This window comes from Bombus impatiens, unplaced genomic scaffold (assembly GCF_000188095.3).
Source record: "Bombus impatiens unplaced genomic scaffold, BIMP_2.2 scf_0896, whole genome shotgun sequence".
In the NCBI taxonomy this organism is placed as follows: Eukaryota; Metazoa; Arthropoda; class Insecta; order Hymenoptera; family Apidae; genus Bombus; species Bombus impatiens.
Genome location: NT_177315.1, coordinates 280,347 through 300,708, shown reverse-complemented (window position 1 = coordinate 300,708; position 20,362 = coordinate 280,347). Strand labels below are relative to the sequence as shown.

General features: G+C 32.5%; 4 protein-coding genes and 2 long non-coding RNA genes across 7 annotated transcripts in view; 4 read left to right on the top strand and 2 right to left on the bottom strand.

The window, feature by feature from the left end:
- The window catches only part of LOC100748977 (putative uncharacterized protein DDB_G0270496), a 31,762-nt gene extending 25,961 nt beyond the window's left edge, over positions 1-5,801 (top strand). Inside the window, exon 4 of the mRNA XM_003492901.4 lies at positions 159-5,801. Within this exon, the coding sequence (XP_003492949.1) occupies positions 159-828 (670 nt within the window). The 3' untranslated portion in view covers positions 829-5,801. The remainder of the gene's footprint in view (positions 1-158) is intronic.
- A 114-nt stretch (positions 5,802-5,915) lies between these two features.
- LOC117152253 lies at positions 5,916-19,942 on the bottom strand. Its single transcript, XR_004462571.1, has 3 exons — positions 19,932-19,942; positions 16,961-16,963; positions 5,916-6,634 (listed from the first exon to the last, which is right to left on the bottom strand). It is a non-coding gene; the product is annotated as an uncharacterized LOC117152253 (long non-coding RNA).
- On the bottom strand, positions 8,432-10,912 carry LOC117152252. The gene is made up of 2 exons (XR_004462570.1): positions 9,791-10,912; positions 8,432-9,712 (listed from the first exon to the last, which is right to left on the bottom strand). It is a non-coding gene; the product is annotated as an uncharacterized LOC117152252 (long non-coding RNA).
- Positions 11,315-13,894, top strand: LOC105681401. Its single transcript, XM_033323297.1, has 3 exons — positions 11,315-11,724; positions 12,152-12,688; positions 13,139-13,894. The coding sequence occupies exons 1-2, from the start codon at positions 11,556-11,558 to the stop codon at positions 12,670-12,672; spliced, it is 690 nt and encodes a 229-aa protein (XP_033179188.1). The 5' UTR covers positions 11,315-11,555; the 3' UTR covers positions 12,673-12,688; positions 13,139-13,894.
- Positions 14,209-15,871, top strand: LOC100746312 (40S ribosomal protein S2). Its single transcript, XM_003492879.4, has 3 exons — positions 14,209-14,348; positions 14,919-15,267; positions 15,353-15,871. Exons 1-3 carry the CDS (start codon positions 14,338-14,340, stop codon positions 15,845-15,847), a joined length of 855 nt encoding a protein of 284 aa, XP_003492927.1. The 5' UTR covers positions 14,209-14,337; the 3' UTR covers positions 15,848-15,871.
- On the top strand, positions 17,355-20,195 carry LOC100745951 (vacuolar protein sorting-associated protein 37A). Of its 2 annotated transcripts, XM_003492876.4 has the most exons (5): positions 17,360-17,763; positions 18,141-18,330; positions 18,398-18,512; positions 18,594-19,118; positions 19,186-20,195. In XM_003492876.4, exons 1-5 carry the CDS (start codon positions 17,675-17,677, stop codon positions 19,530-19,532), a joined length of 1,266 nt encoding a protein of 421 aa, XP_003492924.1. In that variant the 5' UTR covers positions 17,360-17,674; the 3' UTR covers positions 19,533-20,195. The 2 variants fall into 2 exon arrangements, with proteins under 2 accessions (XP_012246248.1, XP_003492924.1); XM_012390825.3 differs by having other exon boundaries at positions 17,355-17,763; positions 18,398-19,118.
- Positions 20,196-20,362: the final 167 nt, after the last annotated feature.

Sequence of the window (20,362 nt, the reverse complement as noted above, 5' to 3'; positions counted from 1 at the left end):
ACATTAACAATTTTTATTCTGATATTTATTCAGTTTCTAACAGTACCAGAGAAATATAAATTTGATATAATTCAATTTTTTAATTGTTGAGAGATATATTTCTTAGAAAATTACACGATCATAATTGTCAGACGATAACTGTCCATTTTTTATTTCAGCGAGCATTTTCCCTACTTCAAAACTGCGCCCAACGGCTGGAAGAACTCAGTTAGGCACAATTTATCGTTGAACAAGTGTTTCGAAAAAATTGAAAAACCTGCCGGAAATGGAAACCAGAGAAAAGGTTGCTTGTGGGCTATCAATCCGGCCAAAGTAGCAAAAATGGACGAAGAGGTACAGAAATGGTCTAGGAAAGATCCTTTAGCTATCAAAAAAGCAATGATATATCCAGACCATTTGGAACTACTTGAAAGGGGTGAAATGAAGTACGCAGGCAGCGGTGACGTATCTGAAGAAACGGAAAGTTCAGGTGACGAAGCAGTCGAAGAAAACACGACGTACGAGGAATCTATTCACGGTCATATAGCTGCAAACTCGGTAACAGATAGTTACGATGAGAGCAGCCAAGATTGTGATGTAGATATTCAGGAGCATCTTTATGACGAAATTGACATCGAGGACAATAAGGACGCGTTACATATGCATTTAAATATTTCAAAGCAAGAACCGTTCGAGTATGAGCTTAGTTCCGGTACGAAAAAGCAAAAGACATTAACCGGTGCGATACAAGGGAATTACGTGTATCAACCTGTAACTACTTCGCGAAGAAAAACACCTCTTTTTTTACGAGCCGGAACGGGAAGCAGTTCATTTCTTAAAATTGATTAAGTTTCAGTTCATCGTCTAATTATAAATTACTAATTTTATGCGTATTCACCTATCTATCTATATATACATGTATATATACACACATATATACTATATACTAATGTATGTATATACATATACATATATGTAGATAAATCGACAAGTACAACGCTTCAGGAAAATATTTGATACGCAAGAAACATTCCACTTCTAAACAACGTAATTTATTCTCTTTTTTCTTTACATTCATTTTCTTAATACGATCAATAATCCTGCTATTCTATGCTACATAACAAATTTTCATATACTTATAAAACACGAATTTGTAAGTAAGTGAAAATAGATTCCAATAGAATATTAGGATTATGCAGAGGAATATTATAATAATGGCTACTAAGAGAATTATCTGGAAGCTCTATGATCTAAAGAATTGATTGTATAAGTCATACCTTTTTCTATTTTTCTACAAATACTTGACTGCTATGTAATTATGCAATAATTACAGTTGTAATTTTTCACACAAGAATTCTTCGCTTCCAGATAATTCTCTAGTTTAGCGATACGCGAGTTCTTTGACTCGTAGAAATTCGTAGAAAATATATATGACTGGTGAATATATATGAGTTAAATTCATTTTATTTATATCTTTTTATTACATTTGTAGAATTTTAGGTGAAAGATTAATGATATTGTACTGTTGGTTTCTCGTACAATTCCCATTTAATCGTATATTCACCTATATAGTTGATTCATTTTATGTAATTCCATCTAATTTGATAGCGTCTTGTTCTTTGACTTCGACGAATCATCTGAATAGAAGGAATATTTTTGTATCAAATATTTTCTGTTGGCGGTCGTCGGCTATTTGACGAGTGTTAGATTCACCACAATCGTAAATGTTGGTCCACATTATCTAAATTTTTTTCTTTTTTCAATTAACGTGTAAAATAGATACGACAAATATACATTTAGCTTTCGTTGGAAGGCAATTTTTTATATATGATCAATTCGCGTAGTCATGACTGTTGCGAAACAAACAGAGACAAAGATAAAGAGGAAATAAGAAGAAAAAATATTCATAAAGCGTTAGCTAACAATATAGATCGATAAGTATTTGGTCAATGAGTGGCCAGACTGATGTATTATACTTTTTTATACATTGCTGGACTAAGTAATTGTAAATTTTTACGCGATTGTATACCTGACAAATATGAAGTTACTTAGATTCGCATAACCAGGTAGAGTACAAAGGTGAGACAGCTATAGGAGGTTCTGAATTTGTAAAAGTTTGTAGAATATGTAGAAACAGTTGGGAATCGTATACCTGATTCAGTATCTTAAGTTCTCGATAAAATCTCGTGTTTTTTCTTCTTTCATTTCGTTCATTGCTTCTTTAATATTTTTTTTTTTATTTAAGTATAGCATTGAAACGTTCCTTAACATTCAATTTTAGGCCAGTGGAACTAGGTAACTTTCACGTCGAGCATGTAATTATTTTTTTTAAGCAATGACTATATGTATATTTTTTAGTCATGCGTTTCGAGAGTAAAAGAAAAAACGGATCTACTTAAATCTGCGCATTTCTTTCCTTCGTTGTATAATTTAAGATGCGAAACGTCTCAATATTGTTTTAAGTATTGTGCACAAAAATGTGAAATTCGCTATGAAAACACATCGGAGAAGGTAAAAAGAGTGAAATACAATGTATATCTAAAACGATGTTTTTTCACACTTAAGGACAACCTGCAAAATGTAATCAACAAATTATCTTGTTCCCAGTCAAATTTGAACGTAGCTGAACGAAATTAGCAACCAATTCGAATCATATTTTCATTCTTTTTTATGTTTATCTCAGGTGTGTTTCGCAATGCAGAAATTTGTTTTTATATTCTTACGCATTTGTAAAAAAGCAACGCAAAAGCGAATAGTAAAGTTGGAAAATCTGATTTATAAATCTTATATTGAAATGTTCGAAGTAGATTCAGTCGGAACTTGTAAATAACGGCGAGCATCGTCTTTTTACAAACTAGTTTTACACAATTACAGTAGCTTCGCTTTGCGAAGACGTTGTAAGATGTTACTTTAAGGTGTACAAAGGCTACTTTTTTTCTATAAAATAAAAAAAGAAGAAAAAAGAAAACGAAACAAGATTCGAGATATGGGACCAATCGTATTTAGAGTTTATCTAAGTTTATATTTAACTTGTACGCATTATTTTTTCTGTTGACTGTTTGTGAAGATTTTGTTGAACACACATATTTTTGTACAGTCGTTGTAAATACTTTCCCTTTCATTTCTAATGTACGATCAATGAATTTCGACCGAACTATGTGATTTAGAAAGACAAACATTTTACGTAAAAAGGAGATAACGATTATATCCAAGTTTTTTAATAAAAAATGAACGTAGAGATTAATATTAGAATATTTAATGGAAATTATTTTCTTTCTTCATAGACTTGATACTTCAAGTCAAAAAAACGTGTAGAATTATGTATTTCGTCATTTTAATTGATCGATTAACTTTAGCATCTATTAACTTAACGCACTGTCTGATCTCGACAAACGGGTAAATGTCACTCTTTAAAAATAAAATCTGACATTAGATATTATTTTTGGCTCGTGTACACCTTGAAGAATGCCATAATAATAATGGATGTATTTTTTTAATGCATTTTCAGCGGTAGGTGCTGCGAGAATCGAATAATAAATACAAGTGTGTATAAGTCACTTTTTTTAGGCTCTTTGTAATTAAAAAACTTTGTACGAATAGTGTAGCCGCCCCTTCGAGTTACTGAATTCGCATCTAAAAAACTTAGTATTATGGAAAAAGTATTCTCATTGATATCAACTATAACCTGATATACAGCGGCTCATAGAAGTATTCGTACAATTGTCGATATCTTTTATGAAAATATTACGTGTATTATGGGAAATACTTTTAAATTTCGTTAGTACTGTCATGATATTCGACTATCATTGTCATATTGGTAAAATTTGTAACTATTTTGAAAAAATATATAAAAGTTACAATATATTTAGTGCAAGTTTATACATATTTTGATCAAAAAAATATTTAAACAGGCAATCATTCAAAATATTAACGAATTCTTAGTATTCAATAGAACTATTTTGAACACTGATTATATGCTTAAAGCGACTATTCATACTGTGTACTAATTTTCTACTAAATATAAGTTTGCAGTAAATATATTGTAACTTGTATATGTATATTTTTAGATTGGATTCAAGTCGCCAATATTATCTTGGCAATCGTGTCTCATTATAGTGCTAATAAAATATTTAAATGTTTCATATAACACATACAATATGCACATAACAATTTTCTATGATAAGTACACGAATACTTTTGCGGGTCACTATACTGCGTTTGAATCTTTTTATATGACGAGAGCATTCAACTTTTTTTCAAATTAAACATCCAGGATTTCTGTTGTTTGTATCAATCGAAATTCCAAACATTTTAAATAACGACATTTCAAATTAGGTTGTAAGTTTTCATTTATTCTTTAGTCAATTTTCAGTGTACGCGTAAAGTCTCTTTAGCACTGACAAAAATACGCTGTTATACATTACAGAGAAAGATGAGCAAACAGTGCCCTTGTACAGTTTCAGGCACCTAAAATTCTACTAGTGCATCATTTTATAAGTCCTAACATATAAAAATACAACCATTTGGTGGTGCCTCGAAATGCATTTAATACATTCCATCTTGTTTTAGAAGTAAGTTATAGTATATGTAATTAGGAATATTTATCATGGAATATTTGCATCATAATATCTTATCTTAATTCGTCGCGTTTTATTGTTATTAATTAACAATTTGAGCAATATTTCTTTTACATACCATATAAGTATCCACCTTCCTTTACAAAATAACGTTTGAATTCTTGCATTTCATGCATTCATTTCAAAGCTATAATCATTTAAAGTCAGAAACTTCCAATTCGCTTTTAATGCATCTACATTTTTCACAATTTCTCATTGCATTTATCATAAATGATTGTACTTTTATGACACCTTTGGACTTAGAGAATGATGCCTTATTAGAATTTCAAGTGCCAGAAGGAGTCTAGACGTACTTTTTGATCATGCTCTTTAGTACTTGCAGTGTAGAAATCGTGCTTCTACCCGTTTTTAATTGTGAAAGATAATTTTTGTCGAAATTTTTATTCTACTGCCCCCCCTGTAATCAATGGCTAATGTGAAATGAAAAATTACACTGCCAACTAGTGGTTAGAGCATTGCAAAATCTTTACCATTGTTTCATAGATCTCTCCGCACCATTGATGATATTTATATATGATAAACTAGAGGTATGATTGAAGTATCAAGTTTTTTTATATATAACGTGAAAGTATTATAATTCACCAGCTGAGTAACAAATTCATCAAATTAATCAAGTACTTTACTTTTAAAATAACATGTTCATTAGATAAAGGAGAAAAATAAAACAAAGTCATTTTAAGCAGCTGGGAAATAATAAACCAATTTTTTTAATTAAGTAATGGGATGAATATGTTGTACATAAATACAAATAGCGTTCATTGTGATGAATATGTATATCAATCCGATTAATTATCTGAAAAATTATTTGTGCAGAACCTGCATTCCATTCGAAGAAGCTATTAACCCTTTATTTTTTGTAAAAGAGAGTAGGAAAAGATTTGGAAGATTTCTTCTTATTTTTCTATATAACGAATCATTAAAGTAAAACACATGATAAGATCATTCAATTTCAACATTATTCCATCGATAAAAGATTAAACTCTAGTGAATGATTATATTTATAATTCATAATAAAAAAAAAAGATAAAACGTACAATAAAGTAGTGTAGCTTTTGTACCTGTTTGTAATATTTCTATACGATATTATTAGTGTATGTATCATCCGTGTAGATGCAGCAAAGTAATTTGTAACAATAATGTATATGTGCAATGAGAAGTTTCAATAATAAAACGTTGAGAAATGTATTTTATAGTTTTTTTTAACGGTATTATTTATACGTATAATTTCAAAATGATTGCGTATTCTGTTCTACAATAAAATAAGATTGTCATTGTCGGATAAAGTTTAATAAAGGGGCGATGAGAGATCATTAATAAAATTAACGTCATGGATATGAAATAAACAAATTAGATGGTCGTAGTTCTTGGGAAAGTTCAAACGCAGCGCATTTAAATTTTGATATACATTTATCGAATTATATAGGTGTCTACCATTTGTTCCCTTTCTTACACAACCTCTATCCATCTATCATGCAACTTGAATATTTCATCCTTTCAGAACTTCTCAGGTTTTTCGGCTATAAACTTTAGAATATGATTTTTTATATGCAAAGAGTTAAAGTTTTTGCCGTTAAGGGAATTTTGTACTGATCTAGATATGTAAAAATCTAAGGATGTAATGTCTGGTGAATCCGTGGGTGGGGTAACATATCCCAACCATGGTCAACAGCTTTTGTCGAGTAGTCAGAGAGACACGAGGCCGCGCATTGTCCTCACGAAACGCGACGCCCTTCGGATTTGGTAGTTCTGAACGTTTTTGTTCAATTTGCTGTCTTCAATTTGTTTAATTGCGAGCAATACTTTTCCAAATATATTGTTTGGTTGTTTGGTAAAAGTTCATAATACAGGATTCCTTTCCAGTCCCACCAGACACAAAGCATGGCTTTTTTCGGATGGAGATCGACTTCTGCGATGGCTAAAGGTGATTCAATCCGCTTTCTCAAGATCTTTTCCGTTCAACATTATTATAAATAATCCATTTTTCATCTCTGGTCACTATCTTTAAATATCACTTGCTCCTCGTTGCGTTTATACAACGAGTCGCGAATGAAAATGTGATCCTTCAGATTTTTTTCCGTTAAATTGTGAGGAACCCATACATCAAAACGGTTTATATAGCCAAGCTTCGCAAAATGCTCGTGGGTGATGGATTTTGATATTTTTAACATTTCCGTTAATTCAGGTGTCGCATAGCGTGGGTTATTCTGGATCAGTGTTTTTATCTGATCGTAATCAGTAGTAGAACTGTTTGTGTGGTATTCTTGCCTTTCCAGTAAAGGAAAAGCATCAAATGCCTATGATGCATTTTGTTTCCTTCTATTTAAGAGCGTATAAAACTAACAAAAATTAATATATCCTAACCAACCTTTTTTCTAAAGATACCTGAAATATCATCTTTTAAAATATGTACACATGTCATAGTGTCATGTCAAAGTCTTTTGTTTTCATCCATTATGATATATTCAGACCTGTCTTAATGCTACCTACCGAAAATCGGCAGCGAAATTTAACGCTATGATGTTACAATTAATGAAAACCATCCTGAGATCAGCGCCATCTATCAAAATCATGATTTTGGGTTAAAAATCGTGACTTGTTAATAGGAATATAGGATACCCAAAGAGGTCGTCGATATCTCTTCGCATGATGTCCCGGGTAAAGAAAGACAATGCTAGGAGTACGATAGAGATAGAGGAGTTATCAACTGTGATTATGTGCTCTTGGTAATTCCTAATAAATCGAATCCCCATTGAAAATTAACGAATTTTTCACTTTCCATGATCAATTTTCACACATTTAGAATTTTATCATGTAGTAAGGTTCACCATTTCCACTTAATTTTTTGAATTATTCAGTACCAGAGAATTTCGATAGATAGCGTTAAAGAGGCTAAAATAGGCCATATGTTTTGTATTGATTATTACATGTAATTAATTAATTACGTTGAAAACCGGAAGTATTATAAAGGAGGATTCTGAGAGTTACAGCTTTAATTTAATTCCTATTTATTACATTATTTCAGAACTTGGCTTATAGATTAAGAAGTTTCATATTTTAATTTCGTCATAAAGATATTAGTTCCATGTTTTACCGCTAGGCGATTATAGCATCTAACGGTCCACGTCTTGACCAACAGTGCATTTGCAAAAATTTCATTTAAGTGGATTCATTTTTGAACTTTTGTGATTGCATCTTTTGAATTTGACCCCCAACTCCCTTCCTACATTCTTAATGAAAATTCTTAATCATTCATTTATTGAAATAATTAAAATGAAGATATTTTACACCATTTAATAATACTATTACACTCGTGATTTATGAAAATCGATCAATTTCAATTAAAATAAATTTTTGGAAATCATGAATCCCGTATTAGAGAAGTTTTATTATAATTTATTATTTTATTATTATTATTAGGTATAAATATATAGTTGTTAGGTATAAATTGTTTTTTTCTATATTGATTATAGATAACTTAAAAAAGATAGTTGAAAAAGACTACGATATAGCCTTGAAAAATTCAGAGACGATAAATTCCAAGAATCGTTGTCTTCGTGCCACTTCCTATACTGTTATATTCTCCTGTTACAAAATCACAAAACAGATGAAAGATTTTGTTGAAATTTTGATTCCGAAGAATTCTTGGAAAATGACATCAATTCCAAGAAGCCCAATTTAATAGTGAACAAGGCTATTTTTCGCGTTTCGAGTTTTAGAACTTTGTTTAAAAAGTCTGCCACTCTACTTTTCGGTAAAGGATTAGGATTGATCATTCTAGGATAGCTGAACAGACCATGAAATGATTAAACAGCTGATTAACTTTAATTAAACGTTTATTGAAACCTTTCAGTAATGTACAGTGTAGAAATTATATAAATTATATAATTCTATTACGAATATTAATATATCTTAATTAAATAACTCTACACGTCTTATGACATTCTTATTCAATTCTATTTAAAAATAACTTTTATAATGAAATTCTTGTAAATTACGTTTACAAATCCGTTTACAATCCGCCTTAAAACTATGTATGTGTATATATACATATTTACATGAGTGAGATGGAAGAAAAATGTAGGCTGCGTGGATGGTTGCCTTGTAATAGGCGCGTAGCACGGCAGGGCGTCGTTTAAAATTTATGTCGTATGCTGGATCGTCTATACAAAAATCCTCGAAGCCTAAATTTGTCACGAATGAATGGCTTTCAACATCCTGCGGTTGCCCTCACTGCTGCAACGTCTAAAAGTTGCGGGCAGTGATCGTCTCCGTAACACAAATTCGCCAGGAATAAATTAATAGTTTTGTATTGTTTTTTTTACTTGTTTAATGGCAAAAAGAAATTTAAATATTAATGAGAATTTGTATTTAAAAGTTTATATTCAATAACAAGGTATGTACAAATAATACAGTTGTTACAAATCTTAAATGCTGCGAAACATACTGATATAATACAATGATAACATTAAGAATTGCAAAACCTTCTCGTCTAGTATCGCTCGTATTGTATGTCCTTGTCGTACACTATTGCTGTCTTCATCTAACAGAAGATATACATCTGTCCTTGTTGCACAGTATGGCACCTTTTATCTGACATACTAATGTATTCCTTGTCCCACGGACAAAGCATGTGCTGATATCTATAAAAGCGAAAGGAACAGCGACTGCAGCATGTAAAGATAGATGGCAATATCGTTTATGCTTGTCGCACAACCTTGTGCTTTTTGTCTACTGACAAACCATGTTCTGATATCTATTGAAGGCGGGAGGAACAGCGACTTGGAGCATGTGAGGATAGATGGCATTACATGATTTATCCGTACGCAAAGAACGCAAGATTGTGCGACAAGGACAGCCTATATGAACGATTCTAGACAGAGAGGGCGGTGGTGTGCAACAATGACAGATGCGCATTTCGAGTTCAAAGAGAAATACAACAATTTGCATATAATACATGTCTTTGCTTATTTATTTTCCTGTAAATAACAAGTGCATCATTTTATAAAATTTGCCACAGCGTCGTAAAAAACCGTGTTATACAAGTAAAATATAAAGTAGGTTGAAAACTGGTAAAAATGATAAAGGAAACTCGAAATCTGTAAACGAAAGGAAAAGATGTGTTAGTCAAAATATGTTAAAAACCGTGCACAATAATCTGTCCAATGTGTAATTACTTGAGAGTGGAATAGTATTACTTCATTCGCGAGAGTAGGCAAAGACTGGCTTCGTAGTCGAAAAAGATTCTTCCTGAGATCGCGGCCCGTAAGATCTCCTTAAGGCATGGTATAAATTTATGATGTGCATGGTGCCAGAATCACAGTCCCACTGCACGTGATCTCTTGCACACAGTGTGGAAATAAATAAAGTGAGGGGAATAAATGGAAATCGGGAGGCATCAAACTAGGACTGAAACGTGGAAAATATGATATATATAAAATAAAAATAGAAAATTCATGGAAGTAGATGTGAAACAGAAAGAGGAAATCTGCCGGAAACAAAAAGAGAAGATTACATCTTTTTTAGCATTTATTTGTTTAATTTAGGCTGGTATTACACGAGTGTAGAAACGACGGACGTTACGACGGACGTTGCAATGTTATATCGTCGCAGCCATTATATTATTTTGTATAAGATCAGTTACATGTATCATGTTCGTTAATTTAGACACTAGAGACACTGGGATAAAACTTTAAACCGACGACCGTTGTAGAAATACAATAATTGTCCGGTAAGTAACCGCGCTAGAGACTAAAAAAGAGTTTTTTTAGGAAACGACTATTTATCGGATAGCCAATGACGTGTGCACTTTCTCCGTTATTTGTTTATCCTTTATTCGGTTTCTATTTGCGTTCACGCACACGGTGATTCATTAATTTTTATCTCCTCAATCATAATATAACAAGCAAGAAGTCATAATGGAACACCGTATGCATTTCGCTCGTCAACCTAAATAACTAGACTTGGACTTAGGCCGGGGCTACACGAGCGTTATGCGTACAATGCAAATGTATATGTCATTTTATACGCAGCCACGCAATGCAGCTTCAACGCTCGCGTAGCCTCTGCTTGAAGATGACAGAAAAGAATGCGTATGACTGTGTGAGAAATGCGTGCGAGCGAGAGATGTTCCGAACGGCTACATAGTAGGCGATATACATATATTGTCGTATACATATTAGACACACACATCTAGGAACGTGCGCCACTGTCAACGTACGATGCATGGGTCGCCAATAGTGCTTGGAATATAATACGAAACGACGTGTACACAGTATAACAGATCTGAAGTCTGGGAACTTCTGAAGTGAAGGTAAAGCTCTTAGCGACCAGGAAATGTTTCTCAAGTCAGGCGCATCAATCGATTTCTTAGTCTTTGTCATGCAGCGCGATCTTATGTCTGCAACGTGCAAGACAACCGTGTCTGCAACTGAATTTTACGTTACTATGTAAATCCACGTTTATTTGAGCATTTTCCCTATCACATGAAATACTGAATGTTTGCTTTAAATAAATTGTGAAAAGTTATGAAAAGTAATTTAGTTTATATTCTTTATCTTCAGTGGTAAGGATGGCGTTGAATGTAAAAGTTTACCAAATCGATCCCAGCGCTGGCTAGCGGCCGGTTTGTAAAGCACACTTCTCGATATTAAAAGCCTCATCCCCACCATTGGAGTTTGCAAACCTGTGCGAAGGTAGGTACATATGTATGTATTACCGTCACACAGTTGCACAAGCAGACGTCACGCCACACGAATTGCGTCCGTCAATTCCTACGTACGTAAGACAACGTTGGCAACGTCGCGACGCAGTCAGCAATCGCTATGATACAGACGCAACGTGCGTCGAGCGATTAATACGGACGTTGCCGCATTCTTTGTGTTTCTATGAGACTGGTCACACGAACGGCGAGTTAACATATATTAACCGTTATAATAAATTATGGACATCGAGGTACTGATATCCGAAGTTGAGAAACATCCCGTTTTATGGGATATTTCCAATCTCGAATACAAAGACAAATTGAAAAGAAACGAAGCGTGGTTGCGTGTGGCGAGTATTGTAACCCCCAATTTTATGCAAAAGACGGAAACTGATAAGAAGATCATTGGTAAGTAAAAAAATAACGAGTAACATATTTAATACATTTTCGTTATTTATTTTATGAGTACACCATAAACACGACGCAATTATATTTTCCCATCTCGCCATGGTACTTGGCCAACATCGTTTACGATATGCTATGCTTATAATGTCATTGGCGTCGAGGTAAATCCGCCCTAAAAACGTATCTTCCTTTTTCTTGGCCTTGAGAATATATCTCAAGATCAATGTAAATGTAAATGCGATACTTCCGACATTTTTGTGCAGTATAGGTTGTACGTATCATATTACACGAGGTAGATCGACCTATTCGATATCGGTAACGCAAATCGAGGATGTTGTTTTCACTACTCAAATACCTAAAAAACAATGCACAAAGAAATATTAATTTATTGACACTTAATTGGTTGGATTATCGTTAATCTTTTTTATAGTGCAGGAGGTAACTTCTAAATGGAGAAGCGTACGCGATAATTATATTCGTACTTTAAGAAAAAGAAACGGAAATAATAAGTCAGGCTCTGGTGCAAAAAAAAAGATACGATATGTTTATGAAGAACAATTAGGATTTTTGAAAAAATGTCGGCAGCCACAAGATACCAGTAGTAGCACGGAGGTAGAGAAGAATGACCCAATAAGTACAGATTCAGGGACCAACATTAGTAATGGATTTGAATCAATTTTTAATAATGAAGAAACGAATAATGAGTTCAGATACTCTCCACGAGAAAAAACAAAAAGAATTCATGCAGAAGAGGAGGCGGCTAATTTTTCGGAATATAAGAAAAATACAAACGGCGACGACGACGACATGGCATTTTATAAATCAACATTACCGCTAATTAAGTCCTTTAATTTAGAGCAAAAAATGCAATACAGAATGCAAGTCATGCAATTAATTCAGAATATTAGAAGTTCATCTGTTCAACGCACACTATCAAAATATAATACGTAGCACATGAAATTGTCCGGTTAGATATTTTTATGGTACTTCATTATGAAAATTTCCCTTTCTACCACAAATTTTCATGGTAGATATAACAGAAAATTCCATCAAAAATATATCATCATAACATTACTTATTATAAATATTATTTTATTACTATTAATGCTATATTAATATTCGTTATTGTTATTATCTTGTATTCTATAAATTATTATCTTTTTATTTATCTTAAATGTAATGCTCTGTTACATTATTTTATATGTATTAATATAGACAATATTTTTTCTATTCACCTAGTTTGGTCTTCTAGTCGCCATATCATTCTAACCTTTTCTAAGGTTTCGTATCCTTACGCATTATGCTTTGTTTCTTCTTCCTAAGTAATTTGTCGAACGATGACCGCGACATACGAAAATCACTTGCAAGTTACAGAGCGTGTGAAATGTGCCTTTCAGTATTCTTGAATTGTTTATATGATGCAGCCAGTACTTTCATGTCTTGACTTATATTTTCTTTTGAATGTTTAACGTAAACGAGCGTAAACGAAAATCGAGAATTCTACAGTGTTAATTTTGGTCACATGAATATCTTTCTCAGCGTATTGATGAGAGAAAATTACAGAGAGCCAAAGCAACGCTCGTGTGAGTACAGTTCTAACGTCCGTCAAAATTGACGTCCGTTATAACGCTCGTGTTTCCCCAGCTTTATTTTACAAAATATCGAAGTAATTGTTAATAAAATTAGCTTTTCTAGTTACCTCTTTATACCAAATTATCCTTTAAATCCTGTTAACCATAAGTTAACTATGTATATATGTATATATAGCGTGAGACCGGCTGGTTGGTACAACTAGATAAACCTATGTGAGAAGATAACTTGGAAATATAGAATAAAACTTTTTTATATGAAAAAAAAAATTGAGTTTGAAAATTTGCCAAGCATAGTTAAACTTGGCTAAGTATCAATTAGGCACGAGTAAACAATTAACAAGAGGTCATTAGACATGCAAAAATAAGTCAAACACGTAAAATAAAAATTTTTTTCTATTCAAGACAGTCTTCAAAAAAATAAAATTTTCAAACTCGATTTTCTTGAAAAATATGATTCGTCAATTTCTGTAACAAGATGTCATGTGATTGTTCAAATCAATGCAACGTAAATGTATTACGGTTTTAAAAAATAAAAAAATTATACATGAGATATTAAAATAAAATAAAAGATATCAAGATTATATACTTGAAATTTAAATAAAATATGAAAATAGGTAAATCCTTCATGTGTCTTTAAGTATACGTTTACCAAAATGTTATTCCAAATGAAATCTCTTTTGAAAGAAATTTATTTTGCTAATCTAATATTAATCTAAATTTCAGATACATACAATAAATATTCAAATAGTTTCTTTGCATCAAAGTATACACTAGTATACACAAAGTATATACTATTTCGAACAATAAGAAAATAATGTTTTAAGAAATTAAAACGGGTTAAAGGGAAGTTAATTAAAAATTGAGTTACATGAGTATATTAGTAGTTTGTATTTTATTTAAATGTATATTTAAATGCCGGATGTGACATGTAGTCGAGAGATATCGATATAATCGATATATATTCGAGTTAGTGAATTCGAGAAATAATGGTCTTCCTTCCGTAACTCTACATACTAAGAAGAAGATGGAAAAATCGTAAGTGTACCACGAATATCTTTCTCAACTTCAATATTAATCAATATTAATTCTTCCTAAAACGCATTTATGTTATACTTTTAGAAATATAAAAAATTCTATAACTAATAAATGTCTTAAAAACTAAATTTTGTATTAAAAATTTTAAGTATGTCTATTAGTCATCAGAAACATGTGTTTCGAGGTTAGCGTAGCAGTGACCTATAATAAATAACTAGCCCTATTCCAAGAAGGTTAAATTAATTACATATCAGATAATAATGCAATTTAGTGACTGATAAATAAAAATATTGTTTAAAAATGCAACTTAAATCTAACCTAACCTTTTTGGTAAATATTAGACACTGCGTGGATTAAACCGAAAAAATACCAAATTTTTAAAATTTTTCTTTATCTCTTAAAAAAAGACTAATCAAATAGTAAAAATTGGAAAAAGTCGATAAACTGCATAATTATCGATAGTTACGCATCAGACTAGTGAAAGAGATTTTTATTACATATATCGTTTAATTATTTAGTTTTCTTTTTAATAGTCTATAAATTCCATTTTTTTTGGTTAATTTCAAACAGAATGGCGGACACAGCTCCAGCCGCGCGTGGAGGTTTTCGTGGAGGGTTTGGTTCTCGCGGAGGGGGTGATCGTGGAGGTCCGAGAGGTAGAGGCCGCGGGGGCAGAGGCCGAGGTCGTGGTCGTGGACGTGGTAAAGAGGATAGCAAGGAATGGATTCCGGTGACAAAACTGGGACGCCTTGTTAGAGATGGAAGGATCGAGTCTTTGGAACATATCTACCTCTTTTCCTTACCCATCAAGGAATATGAGATCATTGACAAGTTCCTTGGAGTCGAATTGAAAGACGAAGTACTGAAAATTATGCCAGTACAGAAACAAACTAGAGCTGGTCAGCGTACTCGTTTCAAGGTAATTTTATACAAACATAATTTTTAAATGATGATGTGTGATTATTAATGCACTGAAGATCTCATTAGTAATTCTCATTTTATAGGCTTTCGTAGCAATTGGGGACTACAAAGGCCACATTGGCCTGGGAGTAAAATGTTCCAAGGAAGTGGCCACTGCCATCCGTGGAGCTATCATTCTTGCCAAGCTGTCAGTTGTGCCAGTACGTCGTGGTTATTGGGGAAATAAAATCGGTGATCCTCACACTGTACCCTGTAAAGTTACTGGTAAGTGTGGGTCAGTTCAGGTGCGCTTAATTCCAGCACCAAGAGGCACAGGTATTGTATCAGCACCTGTGCCCAAGAAATTGTTACAAATGGCTGGTATCGAGGATTGCTATACCTCAGCTAGAGGATCCACCTGTACTCTTGGCAACTTTGCGAAAGCTACTTATGCAGCTATTGCCAAAACCTACGCATACTTAACACCGGATCTCTGGCACGATCAGGCACTAAGAAAAGCTCCTTATCAAGAATTCGCTGACTACTTGTCGAAGAATCATAGAGTTGTAGGCGGACAGAGACCTGCTGAAGTTGCCTAAAGAAATAAACCTCCATGCAAAGTATCTAATCGTAATCATTTTGCCTTTCCTTCCCTATTTTTATTACATCTCATATTTCGTAAATAAACTGGATGTGAAAGTAAAATATATAATATTAGGTAGATGAGACAGATCTATTTAACTTTCGTTTTTTTAATCATTTTCATAAAAACATGAATTTGCATAAACATTCCCAGTCATAGATGTTAAACTAGTTATAAAATACTACAATTCACTTGATTTTCACTTTTGTAAAAAATATCTACAACACAAATCCTGTAATCCTGTAATGTAACAAATAATTATATGTCTATAGTTCTTTTCTTTTTCGCTTAGATCCTTAAATATTGGTGGGTCTTCTTTTTTAATATTGACAGTTACACGGTCTTTTTAACACATTTTATTTACAATTACACGATTTTTTTAGAACGATTTATCCACGTTTATTCGGTTTTTCACACATTTTACACACTAATAATTACAATTCGTAGATAACGTAACGAAAATTATCTATATTCTGTACGAATATTTCCAAATCTTTTCTTAAACGGAGTCACTTATGTTAATATTTGTATAGCGTTTAAAGCAAAATAACTTTTTTAAAATTGAGCTAAATATCTTCGAGTTTTTTTAGAGAAGTTAGGATATTTACTATATATTTGGTTTTATTATATACTATATATTACTAGTTTATTATATATATAGATGGCGTGTAAAAAAAATTAAAAAAATTGCAATTGGTTGAAATCGCGAAGAAAATGGTGTAAGTCGCTTCTTACGACTCTTTATCTGAGCCTGTAATAAAAATGTAAACAATGTGATTTGTAGATTTATATCAGTTATTTACATTCTGAAAATTTCATGGAGATCGATTAATACTGAAACAATTGATTGGCATTGAAGGATTTAAGAACCTTTAAATTTATTATAGCTATATAGACCATAGTCTGAAAGCTGTAAAAAACTGCGATTTTCACCAGTTTTGACCGATTTTTATGACATTTTTAGCATGTATAATATAATTGACGAAACGTATTGCCTAAATTTTCATTACAGGCTTAATAAAAAAAAGTTGTAAGAAGCGATCCTTACTATCTTCTTCGCAATTCCGACCAACTACAATTTTCCCAAAATTTTCTTTATACATCATTTAATAAACTAATTATTTTAACTTTTCAAAAAAACTTAAGTAGTTGATACAATTTCAAAGAAGTTATTCTGTTTTAAAGGTTGTTCGAATATTAATGGAAGTAACTGTATGAATGTGTTTATTAAGTAAATTATTTTTAATGAATGCAATTCTATATTTTAAATAGATTTTTGTGTAGTTTGTGTTATTTTAATACAAATTTTATATTTTATTACAAATCAATCCTTATGCAATTTTTTTATGTAGGATTTTTTTATGGATACTATGCATCTATCATGTAAAAAGATACCCAGCTGTATATTGTATATCTTTTTCTGCTGTCTGATTAACGAAATACGCAAAAAATTCCACATTAGGATTGTAACAAAGGCGATTAACTTTAGCTAGGTAATAAAATAAATGGTCACTGTGACGTTATTCGAACGACTGTCAATCATATCGATCACTTGAATCGGCGTGTGTAAAAGTAATCGACTTCAAAACACAATAGATATGTATAACTGACGTTTTTTAAACGAAAGTATAGTGTAAAAAAAACATTGCTAACGCTAGATAGATCTCGATTTCTCCTGTGAAGTTTGACCAGGGCCGAAACAGCTGTTCTGCTGTTGGATGGTTAATTTGACAGGGAAGTCGAAGGATAAAACGAATGTTTTATCTAGATTTAACCCTTTTAAATGATATCGCGAATATTCCGTGGCGAAAATGAGAATGTCGCAGTTAAGAGAAAACGGCAAATCGACACCTTGAAAATTTTTAACGACAAGTAAGAAGATTTTTCGATTGTAACCTCTCTTGTTTAACCTTATTCGCATTAATCTGTCTATATCATCTAACAATTCCATGTAACATTATTTTTTATCCACGTAAAATCTGCATTTTATGGTTTATATACGACGAATAAAATAAAAAGCTTATTAAGTCTACCATTAAATACTTGGTTAAGCCTTAATTCGATCATTACGCGTCCGTCATACAAGGAGATACACGCCTAGTTTCTCGAGCTCGATTGTCCAATTTCTTATTTAATTAAAAAAAAATAAATATTTCATATATGTTCCTGTGTTGTCCATGGAATTATCTTTTATATTGTGTAACTGTCTGTCATGGTTGCTTAACTGTTATACATAATTTGTGTTACAGTGTAGTAGAGCTAAGAGAAGATGTGGAATATCAGGTACAATTCAATGCCGGGGAAAGGAGAATGGCTATTATGGTCTCTTTGTCACCGGAGTTTCCGTTGGAAAAACCAGTACTCAGGGTTTCTCCACCCATAAAACACCCTTGGTGTAATGAACACAATGAAATCACCAGTGCACCAGGACTACTTAATGTAAGATCTCTTATATTTCTAGCATATTTGACTAGAATCGTAAAGATCATTTGTTTTTACATATTAGTTTACAGTGCACAGTGATCTTGGTCGTGTCGTTCAAGCTATCATTAGAGAATTTAGTAAAAATCCTCCACAGTTGTTAGAAGAAATCTCTTCTGGATCTATCAAGTCCCACAGAGGTACATACATTTTTATATTACATGTGATGAGAGCAAAGAATCAAAATTTCTGTTATTATTCTTTTATTATACGAATCACAGATTCACAAGGAAGAAATTCTCCGTCTTATTCCCTGCAACAGTATCCAGAAATTACACTGGCGTCATACAATTCTTATTACAACACTCAATATCCGCAGTATTCATCTGCCAATGCAAATACTTGTATCTATAATTACAATCATACAAATTCGGGTACGGTGTACGTGACGGAGAGCCATACAAAATTCGGCTCTCCATCACAGCATTCAGCATATGTAGCGACTTCGCGAAGCAGTTCGCTTCACAATACAGATGCAACTAGGTACAATTCAAATCAACATGGAACATATTTGAATTCGCATTACGTAAACGCGAATTACCATCAGCAATCGTTGCCGAATCAAGCGCAAATTAAGCTGCGGCAGAGCATAGCGTTTCCAGAATTGAATAACTTAAGTAACGAGGAATTGAGATGGTTAAGCGAGGATGATGATAGAGTAGATGAATTCCTGGATAAACATTCCGACTTAAAAGACATTAACACGGCTATCGACGATGCAATAGATTGGGTCCAAAAAACTGCCGGTAAGATTATTTGCGACAAAGCCATTTTCTTATTTTGGATATCTATATTTTTCTATCTATTCCTTAGAGGCCAATGTAGCCAAAGAACCCGAGCTTAGAGAATTGCAGTCTGATGTAGCCAATAAAGTACAGACTGTGACTGCACTAAAGGCTAGATATGATCAGCTTATACAACGATACAACAAGTTATCCGAAGCATTTACTCCGGATCACATAAAAGAGTGTTTAAGGAAAGCTGCAGATGAGAGTCACGAAGAAAGCGAACGAATCGCCGAGGACTTCCTTAATAGGAAAATTGATGTCGAACGTTTCCTCAGCACTTATATCGAGTGTAGGAAGCTGGGACAAGCGAGAAGAACTAAAGAGGAAAAATTAGCACATCAGCTGAACGAATTGAAACGAGCGGGTTATTAAAATTATGTATAATCTTATCTTTTTCTATGAATCGAACAAACTGTACATAATGCCTAGTTCAATTAAATAATACTGTGAATTTGAATAGTATTCGTGTTTATCAAATATATATGCGGTAAAAATACTCGCTGGCAGAGAACATTTTTATAACGTATTAATACGTTACTACGTTACAGAGTTATGTCATTGCTTGTTATACGTGGGCTGCGTTGAAATTAATTAGATTATCTGGTATTCCGTACGAAAAATAATCGAAACTGGAACACACGAGTGAATTGATTGAAATTACTTGTGAAAAAAAATTATCGAGTATATGTACGAAAACCAAAGGCGCTGATTTCAACCGGTAAAAGTTATCAAACATTTCAATTAATTTAAAATGTACTTATTTTTCCATACAAAAGGTGTCTTTTAAATCAATTTAATTATTTTGTTATTGCGCTGTGACATATTACACTTGCATCAATACCATTCTGATACAAAAAAAGGAAGTTTTTTTTACTGTGTAAATAAATGTGCGGGAATATAATTAAATCGATTTTTCAAAGTTTGCTATTCAGTAATGTTAATCTAATTACTTATCCTACGAATGTTCCTAATATTGTAATATACTGATAATTGTATAGATACGAGAAGTCTGAAATGAGAAAATGCTTTTTTTTTTTAAACAGTGTGGCGTGTGTAATTTTATTAGAATATTCATGACACTATTATCTAAAAACACAGCTTAAGGTAACAAAGAAGAGAAAAGTTTTCGTGTTGAAATTAAAATGTAAAGATAATTGTGTAGAAATCGTAAGTTGTAAATAACTTAAAAAAACGAGTTTTTA